The sequence below is a fragment of the Propithecus coquereli genome, unplaced genomic scaffold (genome assembly GCF_000956105.1).
Source record: "Propithecus coquereli isolate 6110/MARCELLA unplaced genomic scaffold, Pcoq_1.0 Scaffold152, whole genome shotgun sequence".
Taxonomy (NCBI): Eukaryota; Metazoa; Chordata; class Mammalia; order Primates; family Indriidae; genus Propithecus; species Propithecus coquereli.
In genome coordinates, this window is record NW_012139636.1 from 2,243,408 (window position 1) to 2,254,685 (window position 11,278).

General features: G+C 37.9%; 1 protein-coding gene across 1 annotated transcript in view; it reads left to right on the forward strand.

Moving 5' to 3' along the window:
- The window catches only part of GALC (galactosylceramidase), a 48,154-nt gene that overhangs the window by 25,296 nt on the left and 11,580 nt on the right, over nucleotides 1-11,278 (forward strand). The window contains 5 exon segments of the mRNA XM_012640403.1: nucleotides 555-753; nucleotides 2,334-2,423; nucleotides 3,108-3,194; nucleotides 5,311-5,461; nucleotides 8,076-8,256. Coding sequence (XP_012495857.1) covers nucleotides 555-753; nucleotides 2,334-2,423; nucleotides 3,108-3,194; nucleotides 5,311-5,461; nucleotides 8,076-8,256 — 708 coding nt within the window.

Here is an 11,278-nt window from a genome sequence, read left to right on the forward strand (position 1 = left end):
TAAACTTCTTAAATTGTTCTCCCAAAAATATGGAAAAATTAAGCTGGATTTGTATGTCTTGTTTGGTTAACCCCTTAAATGTTGAAATTGTTCATCCCATATTATCTAGATGAGCTAATGTACTCTTTCAATTTTGTGACTTGTGTGGGGGGTTAGGATGTGGAATATTGCTTAGTATCTTTTCAGGACCAGCTTAGAGGTGACCAATAAATATATATGTTACAGAAATAAATTTGTCTGAAACCATAAAACTTACTTTTTGAAATGCATTATTAACTTTTTTTAACCTCTTTTTTTGGTAGCTATATTAGATTGGGTTAAATAGAGATGAACAAAGGTTAGGAGGCACGAACTTTATTTTGTTCTTGAAAAATCAGACTGATCTTGAACTGACAGGTTCATTTATTTTTACCCGTCATCCCAAGAATCTTCCTGCAGTTGTAGTGCTTAACTGGATTAATTATTTAAAAATTAAAACATGAAGTTGACAGGTATTTCCCTCTAAAATAGAAAATAGCTTGTTAGAATCAATCAGACTCAAATTGGTAATACAGCTTCATGTTGCTGTTGAAGAAACCCTATTACCATTTTTATCCTACTTGGATCTTTCTCTGCTTTTCTATAGCTCATACCACTCAGTTTACTCAACCAGGTTGGTATTACCTGAAGACAGTTGGCCATTTAGAGAAAGGAGGAAGCTATGTAGCTCTGACTGATGGCTTAGGCAACCTCACCATCATCGTTGAAACAATGGTAAGTTTTTGTTGTTGCTATTGGATTAGCTCATCTCTTTAGTATTGGAAAAATAACAATACAAAACTGAACACCTTATACAGACAGATGTCAAGATCTTATAGCTTTCAATTAAAAATTTTAGCCGTGAGTCAGTAAAACATAGCAACATAACTTGCTGATTTACATAAAATAGTTAGCTCTAATCTTTTCTCCAATTGGTGTTTCTGGCAAATGGGACAAATTAAAGTTCCTTGTTTGCCAATATTTGTGGAGAAGACCTTCAGGATCTTCCATTCCCCTGATGTGTAATCTTATGGAGGCTGTGGCTTTTTCCTTTTTCAGCCTAAGGCAGTTGCTTCTGGGGGACCTTGAGTCAGTTGAGAGCAGGGGACCTAGAGTTCAAGTGATCGAGGAGCTGGAGTGGGAAGAGACAAGGTCTGGCAGCGGGGGCAGGGGGATGGGAGGAGGTAGGGGCTTGAAGGGGGGCATATCAAGGATTCAGGGGAATTGAATGGGAGAGCAAAGGCAAAATGAGGGAGGAGGAGCAGAAGCACATGGAAAGAAGAGGGCTTAGAGGTGCCAGTTTGAGGAGATCTTAAGCTTCCCAAAGAGGTCAGTGAAGTTCTAACAAGAAGGAAGTGGACAGAGTTGTTAGAACATGCAGTCATCGGGGCTTTGAGAGAGGTTTCAGTCGACTGAGAAGTTCCCATGGGAAAAGCAGGATCTAAGAGACAATAGAGAGGCCTTAAAAAAATTATCTATCTATCTATCTGTCTATTTATCTATATCTGATTATATATGTATATATGTGTGTGTGTGTGTGTGTGTGTGTGTGTGTGTGTATTTTTTTTTCAACCAGGACAAACAATAAATGTTCCTGGCCGTATTGAACTCCTTTTTAAACTAAATGTATCTATCAGGTTTCTCAAAACCAGAATCAATAAGCCTTTTATGATCTACCATGGCTGAAAGAGAAATATTCAAAAGAGAACATAAAAAGATACAGCCCTCATAAGATCTAGAACTACTCCCAAAGATAGGCAAAAGAAAGATAGACACAGATAACCTCTTCACTCCTTTCTCCCCCCAGAGCTGGTAACAGTTGATATGCTAGCCACAAATGGGGTGCAACCAACATTTTTGTCTGGCCATGTTCTTGGGGCCCCCAACTTGAAACTGGCTGCTGCGTGCACAAACTAATAGCTCATATGCCCCCGACAGGCAGAAAGTCAAGTCAAGTTCTCAGGACAGAAAATGAGACAAACAGGAAAGCAGTAGTTTTCCCTGGGAGGGAAAGGATCCTTAGAAAACAATTGTAACAAAAATTAATCGGTATGTGCCATAAATGTATCTGGAGTTTAGCTGTGAATTCAAAATTTGATTCAGTTGAAATGCCATTGAGCTTTGCTTTGAGTAGGCACATACAATACATATTCAATAAAGGTTATTAAAGAATCTTTTCAAATTTGAAATAAACTCTTGTTTGTTACCTAATATTTACTATTTCTGTTAATCTTGGGACATTAATTATTTAACTTTTTTTCCCCTAACATAGCTTGTACATCATTTGTATAACTTATGTGATTTTTTTTTTTCAGAGTCATAAACATTCTGTGTGTATACGGCCATTTCTTCCTTATTTCAATGTGTCACGACAATTTGCTACCTTTGTTCTTAAAGGATCTTTTGTAAGTAAATACGTGTATTATGTATTCTATCACAGGCCAGCAGTTCTTATGTGGAGTCTTATATTATGAACTATTAATAGTTTTCATATGAATAGACAAAGGCCCTGGTGTCTTCTGTCTCCTGATTGGCTTTAGTAAAATGGGACGGAAGCCAATAGGAGGTAAAGCTCTCTGTATCTTTGAGGAACATTCACAGGGAAGAGAGTTATTCTTGGCAATGGAAACATTGTATGGTCTAGGGAGCTTTCAAGCACTATCTTTAACAGTACTATATACCAAAAAAATTTTTAAAGACACCAGATTCTTGCTATTTCTATTGATCGTTAGATTTGAATTGAGAAAATACAGTGCCCTTTTTGATTATGAATGGCAGAAGGATTGTTTTTTAATACCAGAGAATTCTTAAGCTTTTTACACAGGTACAATAATAAGTATTTTTGAAGCAAAGACTTTTTAAATATTTGCCAAAATTCTTTAGTGTTTATAGAAAATAAAGTATTTGCTTGAACAGTGTTTTCCTATTTTCAAAAAAGTTAATATTTAAAATTTGAGGTGGGTCTTTTGGTAAATAGAAATAGAATGTACATTGTCATTGGCTATTCTTGCTGGTACTGATTTTGGAAATCCTCAAAGAGGATTTGGTGAATCATTCAGACATGCTTTTTTTTTGTCTTTTCTTTCCAGAGTGAAATTCAGGAGCTACAGGTGTGGTATACCAAACTTGGAAAACCATCTGAAAGATCTCTTTTTAAGCAACTGGATTCTCTATGGGTAGTTTTAAAATAAATTCCTATATTTTGGGCATTGCAACAGTAAGACAGTAAAAGGGAAAAGAAATTTGATTAATGAATTAAGAATTTTTAACTTTATTTTTTTATGGCTGAAGCAAAGTAGAGATAAAGTTATCCCCAACAGTTTTTTTTTTTAAATATAAATCCCCTTCAAAGCAGTACAGAAGTTTGTGTGTATATTATAGACATATTTTATTCTTGGATACTTAGTTTGTATTGGCAAATGGTGCCACCATCACCTGGCTGCACAAGTCAGAAATTTAAGTCTCATTGAAGACTCTGTCTTTCCCATTCATCCTCTATATCCCACCATTGGTCAAATATAGACAGTTCTGTCATTCACATGTCTTTCTTTCCCACTGCTTATTCTCCTTTCCCACTGCTACTGCTTGTTTCAGTTCCTCATTGACTCTTTCCTGGATTTCAGAAACTACCTCCTGCTTTTCCAGCCCCCAGCCTGACTCTCTAGGCCATCCACCACACTGCTACCACAGTGGTATGTCTCCAGTGCAGGTCTGATTTTTGTCAACACCATGCTCAGAGCATCTCAGTGATTATTCCTAGAAGTTTGCATTCCTTAGGATAACACATGGCCTTCATCTCCCCTCATGAGGTGGAAGACTGTTTTCTTCTTCGACGCATGTCCTACTGAACTGGCCTCTCTTCACAGATTAAACTTCTTACATTTTTCAAAGCATGGTGTTACTGTTCATTTACTTTGGTGACTTTGCATGAGCTTTTTCTTTCTCCTGGAATGGCTTCTCCTCATATCTTTGTCATCTTAGGAGATCCTGCTCAAGTGTCACTTCCTCTGAATCTTTCCCCACCAGTCTTAGCTCATAGCCTATGTGACTATGTGTTTACCTAGTTACCTATGTATTTACGTAGTTAAACAGGTGTCCGACTACATTGAGGATTGGGGCCCTGCCTTATTTATCTTTATATCCCAGGTGCCTATTGTAGGTCTTAGCTAACCATGGTGGCTTCTCAGGAAGGGTTTCAAAGAATGAATGGTGCAAGTAAGCACAATTACTTCACCTTATTGACACAAATCTGCTACTTTTTCTGGTAATTATTAATGTTATGATAATCAACTAGTCACTATCAATGATAGAATATTAAGTTCTAAAAAAAGAACAGTTTCTGTTTTTTGTATAACATATTGCTGGAAATAGCATAATAAAATTGATTTTGCCCATAGGAACAATACTAATCATTTGAGGTTGTTCCTGAACCAGAATATAGCATCAGGTATTTCATAGAACTGACCATCAATTTTCTATTAAAACAAAGATCATAACTCCTTTAATTCAAAGTAGAAAAAAACTTGCTGAAAGTTTCATAAAGTAGGCATAAATTTAATGTCTCCATTGATTCTGTGAGGGATCCCGGTGTCTTCAGAGGTCTACATTTAGCATAGAACAATTATGATATAGGAAGTGTTTCCCATTGGTCACACACTGAGTTAAGCACTTTATAAACATTATGTGGTTTAATCTTCACAACAGCTCTATTAGGTATGTATTTTTTTCCTCATTTTGTAAATGAGATTGTAGCTTAAAGAGATTAAGTTACCAACATCATAAATGTGACATAAACCTAACTAGCTAATTGAAATATATATTGAACATGTGATGAGCAGATGTTTCTTTCTTAATTGTAAAAGAATTTCTGTGATTAACAGCTGAGTCAACAGTGAGATTTTATGGATTTTTCTATCTTAGTAAAGTCTAATATAGAAATAAGCAGGTCTCTTGTTGCGTGTGTTTAACATATATAAGCTTTAAAGAGCTTAAAGTGTGATGGAAAAGAATAGACTAATAGCAAAAGACTTGGGGATCATCCAGTCCTTTTTCTCATGAAGTATAATTCTTTAAAAATCCTTTCTATAAAGTGTAATTTTATAAAGACTTTAAAATACTTGAGAAAAAAGATTCTAAGGGCCTTGGTATTGGTGTATCTTTCACAAGTGTTTAGAAAGTTCTAACAGAAATGAGTTGGGTTTTTCTTTAAGCTTATTTTTTTAAAAGCTATTTTGCCCCAATGGGAAGATCCACAGCACCTAGCCTTTAATACAGCGGTGTCTTCTTTTTCAGCTCCTTGACAGCGAAGGTAGTTTCACCCTGGAATTGCAAGAAGACGAGCTGTTCACGCTCACCACTCTTACCACAGGTCGCAAAGGCAGCTACCCACTTCCCCCGAAATCCCAGCCCTTCCCGAGTACCTATCAGGATGATTTCAACGTTGGTTAGTATTTTTCACTAAAACGTAACTTGGTCTCAATCTTCAGCAGTAGTGAGTCTGTTTCTACCTGTCAAACTGGGTACACGATGAAGTGGCTGTCAGAAGCAGGTTTATTTAGCTCTCAAATCTCTTTGTGGTAAAAGGAGACCTAATTTTTAAATTACTTCACAGTAAATCTCAATTTGAGGACCCTGTATTTTTCAATGTCAGAAAAAATGTAGAGGTCATTGTCAGAGTGAAAGTTGTAATTCTGAATTGTTTTTGGTGAAACAAGCTTTGCAACTTTGCTGTTGCCCCTTTAGCCATTATTAGAATCTTCCTATTGTGTGTAGGTTAAGACACATTCTTATCTGTCTTTCCACAGTGCCGAGTGAGCTGAGTGCTTATGGGCAGTTATGTTATCGTTGGATAATCCAACTCATTATATACCCTCATTATATACCTTACGCTTTAGACTGGAAGGTCTAGAATTGCCTCTTAGTCATCAGGGTCACAGAATACTAGTCTTGGTGCTGGCAAAAGTTCTCTCCTCTCATTAACTAGGCCATATCCCACACACATTCCTCACCTACTGAAGGCAAGAACAGTCACCTCTGCCAACGGTGAACTGTGAAACAGATTGCGAAGACACTTGTGTTTCACAATTTAATGGATTCATATAAGAGGCCATTTCAAAGAGTTGCAGGAAACTCTTGTGCCTGAGAGGTTTTTTTTTATTAGAGCTCTCCTGGTGTTCTAGGAAGATCTGGCCTAAAGTTGTCAGAATAGTTTTTGGTTATAGGTAATTTCGGGAAACCATTTGGAAAAAAGTTAGAGAACATGGTCATTGTGGTTATATTCCTAGATCACTCAGTAAGCAACAAAATTTGTTGACTAGTAGATGGTGGTGTATAGGATTATGGGTCTCACAGACAGGGTCAGGTGGCTCTATTATCTGCTCCTAAAATCTGAAGCTATAGGAGAGGAATAGGGAGAAAACTGGCATTGCTAGAGAGCGACTTGAACCTCCTGTTGCCCACAGAGTTGCTTGTTTCACCAAAGATGGAGACTCCTCTGACCTCTTTGGGTCACTGCCACAGGGTCTCAGCTTCCTTTCTCAGGAAATGATCTAGTTAACTAGAATATAAGGCCTTTGGATCCTGGAGTCCTCTCACATCTCAACTATTTGGAGAATATAGACAACAGTGACCCTCAGGGAAGACTGGTGGCTTGTTTTCCTGCAACTCTTTGAAATGGCCTCTCATATGAATCCATTAAATTGTGAAACACACGTGTCTTCGCAATCTGTGTCACAGTTCACCGTTGGCAGAGGTGACTGTTCTTGCCTTCAGTAGGTGAGGAATGTGTGTGGGATAGGGCCTAGTTAATGAGAGGAGAGAACTTTTGCCAGCACCAAAACTAATATTCTGTGACCCTGATGACTTAGAGGCAATTCTGGACCTTCCAGTCTAAAGTGTAATATTTTATTGGTTATAAAACAAAATAAAGACTAAAGGTAAAAATTATAAACCAGGCTCTGGAATTACTTGATAGGGTTCTTAAATGTCTCAAATGAGGTAATGAATGCGTAAACACCAGGAAAAGCAGGAAGTGGAAACAGGTGTAGGATATGACTAAAATTGTTTTCCAATAGCCTTTGTTATTGTAAGACTGTAATTAAATTTTAATTTAGTAAAACTAAAAATGGATTGAGAGCTTAGGCCCCAGACTGGTTTTTGCTGCAGTTTAGAAGCAGAAGAAAATTTGTAGATTCTGTATTTGATGTAGTAAGTCTGTCTAATGTTCTTTCAGCTGATACTTGTGACTAGTGATTTGGAACCTTGCTTGACAGATATTAGAAATAATAAAACTGTCCCTTGAGTCCTTTCGAGGTGCTGGCTTATGTACATGTTATCTTTTCTCATTTAATTCTCCTGTCTTCTTACTCACCTGGAAATGAAGAAACTGGACATGCAAGGCAGTTAAATAACTTGCCAGGGTGGCAGAGTGAGCTGATTTTGAATCCAGGTCTGATTTAATCATGACCTTTCCTCTTCACAAAATGCCTGGATTAAATGTTATTCAGAGTTTTTATGTCACCCTCATCATCTTGTTATTTAATATTGATGATACCAAAATCAGTATGTCTTCATTAGGCCTAAACCCCACACTTTGGTTATTAATATTATTTACTTATTTAAAAACTTCGGGGCCAGGTGCAGTGGCTCACCCCTATAATCCTAGCACTCTGGGAGGCCGAGGTGAGTGTATCGTTTGAGCTCAGGAGGTCGAGACCAGCCTGAGTAAGAGCGAGACCCCATCTCTACTAAAAATAGAAAGAAATTAGCTGGACAACTCAAAATATATAGAAAAAAATTAGCCAGGCACGGTGGCACATGCCTGTAGTCCCAGCTACTCGGGAGGCTGAGGCAGAAGGATCACTTGAGCCCAGGAGTTTGAGGTTGCTGTGAGCTAGGCTGACGCCACGGCACTCTAGCCCGGCCAACGGAGTGAGACTCTGCCTCAAAAAAAACCAAAAAAACTTCAAAAGTGTTTAAAAATGTACCATAAAATTTTAGCGAGGAGAGATTCTGTAGGGATTTGATACTAAACAGAGAATTTATTGTGTTCTGAATAGATTACCCATATTTTAGTGAAGCTCCGAATTTTGCTGATCAGACTGGTGTATTTGAATACTTCACGAATATCGAAGATACTGGAGAGCATCGCTTCACACTACGGCAAGTTCTCAATCAACGGCCCATCACGTGGGCTGCTGACGCATCCAACACCATCAGTGTTATTGGAGATTACACATGGTATGTAAGGTTGACGTCCTCAGTGTAGATCTGGCTGAAATAACCTTGCAATATTTTCGGGTACATTTTGAAGTGAAGAGTTCTCATTGGTCCTCCTTGTTCATGAGCCTAGTAGATGTGCAATTGTTGAATATCATGATGAACACAAAGCTGCAAATTGTTTTGCTGCCTCAGTGTCCTTCTCTCAGATTTACCCAATTTCAGAGTGGCAGGAACAGTTTGATTTTAATATAAAAGTTGAAGATTTTAGACCCAATTATAATTTAATATTTATTTATAAGTAGATTTAGTGATTTGCATGTTTGTAAGTTTTTGTTTTGCTGGAGAGGTGATTTGTTGGTCTGGTGCTGCCACCTGCTGGATCACCACTGTCCTAGTCTTTGTAGAAAATCTACCAGGTGACAGTAGATGACAACAGTAAAAAGCAAATCAGCTTTATTTGCATAGTGAATTTAACTTTTTAAGTGTCTGGTAAAGAGTCAAGTTGTATTTCTTATTCACTTAAAATATAATGGCTAAGCCAAAATTTCACCTTCTCCTTTAATTTGGTTATGGAATGTCAATGTGCTGACTTATTATTAAACTTGTTTTAGGTATTTCTTTTCTATTTTTTTGCACAACTAGTATAATTCCCCTGTGAAAAAAATCCCACACAAGCATTCCAGATTTAGAGATAGTAACTGGTAATGCCAAGCCAGCTTGGAATTGGATAAGGAAGAGAAACTAATTCTGAAAAGAGCCTTGTGCTGCCTCTCTGGGATGCTGCAGAAAGTCTATCCCTTGTGTGCTGCCTTACTCCCAGTCATAAATCCTGATTCTAGTCCTAAGCTCTGACGTAAGTCTGGAGAAACTTTCATTTATCTAGAGTCTCTCGAACATTTAGAGCACCAGGGAGAATTATTGAGATGCAGTGAGGAATTGTTGCCTAATTTAGGATGACTTTGGTGGCTTGTCTTTTTACACAAAAGAAGTGGTATTTACCCCTGTTGTCTCTGAGGTGGACACTCCCTGGATTTTCTAATTGTGGCTTGGAGTCTGTGACTTTCTCATTTATGACTAATGGTCTTATTATAAGACAGGTGGCTGGATTTAAGCGTCCACGGTGTGAGCCTCATTATTTTGATCACCAGTTTGGAAGCCAACCACCATTGGAAACCTTTAACTTTTCTGGGACAACCCCTATATCCCATGCCCATGAATACTGTAGAGGGCTCTTTCTAAATTTAAACTCTCTTATTTTTGTGGCACTCCACTCCCTTAATTGTCATAGAAAGATGAGATAATAGTGTCAACCAAAGATTAACCAAAAAAATCTTGAAATGTTTGAAGATTTAACACTATTTAAATAGCAATACTCAATCTTTACTAGGATCTATTGCAGTGGGGAAGGAGGTAGGGAAGAGAAGGATGAAGGACAGTTTGGAGAGAGGGAGACAGTGACACGTTCTGAAAGAAAGGGAACCCTGATTAGCAATGATGTGTGTCAAGAAAGGGCTGTTTTCATCTTTCTGAAGCCCTATTTTCGTCGTATTATCCTACTGCTCAGGAATGTGCATTGTCTCTCTCCTGCTACAAAATCAGCTCTGTACCTCTGTACCTGTCATCCAAGACCCTTTATAATTTGGTCTCACCCATCTATTATGTTCTTTATTATGTTATGTTATTTTCAATATTTCATCCTCTGTTCCACCAGATCTGCTCAGAGATCCATACAGATCCCACATTCATTTCCGTTCTTAGGCTGCTGTGTCCACTTGTTTTGGGGAAAGGAGGGAATGAAAACTGGGTAATTCTAGACTCTTGTATGGACTTCCCACAACTGCCTTATGGTGGAGATATCATCCTTGCTACGTTGTAGATCGAGAAACTGAGGCTTTGGAGTAGATTTACCCAAGATATCATACTTGGAAGTGGCAGAACCAGGGTTAGAAGCCAGGTCTGTCTGGCTCTGTAGCCCATGCTCATTTGATGACACCTCACAGCCTCATTTCAATCAGTGTCGTCTTCCTAAGGGTCAGAAAGGGAAGATAGTTTAGTTTATTTGTAGTGCTTTTCTGGTAAATCAGCTCTCAATGTGTGCACAGTGCCAACAGTTCTTAGAATTGTGTTTTTCAGTAGATTTCCTCTCTTAGATTTAGTTAAGTACCAGCACAGTAACTTGACAATAAAGGATAGACTTGACTAAAGCTACTTAAGGCTTTCTGTCTTGTTAGTAAACTTCGGTTGGGATCTGATGATAATTACAAAATTACCTTTCCTTGCACCCAGCTGAATTCTCCCTTCAATCAAATTTGCTTAATATGTTGGCTGAGCTTTGTTCTCTCAGCACGACTGAGAAATGGTGGCTGTGGAAGAATAACCCATACTTTCATCCTATTTTATTCATTATCTATAAAATTGCCCGGCAAGTTTTGACACAAGAATCACTGATTCTGGAATGGGATCTTTACAAAAGGAAAAAGCGTGGTCTTCTCTCATTCCAACTCTAAATAGAATAATTTTGTGGTGCGGAAAGTACCTGTAGCACTTTCAAACTTCTGACGAACCAGGAAGGGATGTTAAGTAACAGTGTTGATCCTTAGCGGTTTTGTGCTGGTGCTGCACTACGCAGAAAAGCTCCCTCTAGTGTCAGAGAACATACGGGAGACTGGGCTTTAGTTAGCATTTGATCTTCCTGTAAAGCAGTCCAGCTCTGATTAGATAATTAAAGGTGGCTCATCCTGATTATGTACCTGTTGTAGGTGTTTCTTTTTTATATTTTCCTCTACGTAGTAAAATTTCAGTGTGAAATTCACTAATAAGAAACTCTGAGAAATATAGAAACTGCATAATTCTAGATCCCATTTCCCTTCCACCCCATTTCCAAAACAGAGTTCTTGGTGTTCTTAGTCTTACTTTACATAAATTGCTTGCTGTATTACTTGGCCATATGAAGGCTTTCTTTTTGGGTTGATTCTGTCTTTTCAGAGAAATAATTTTAGACCTGTGTTCTGGAGTTTTTAAGTCTTGTTAGATTTAAATG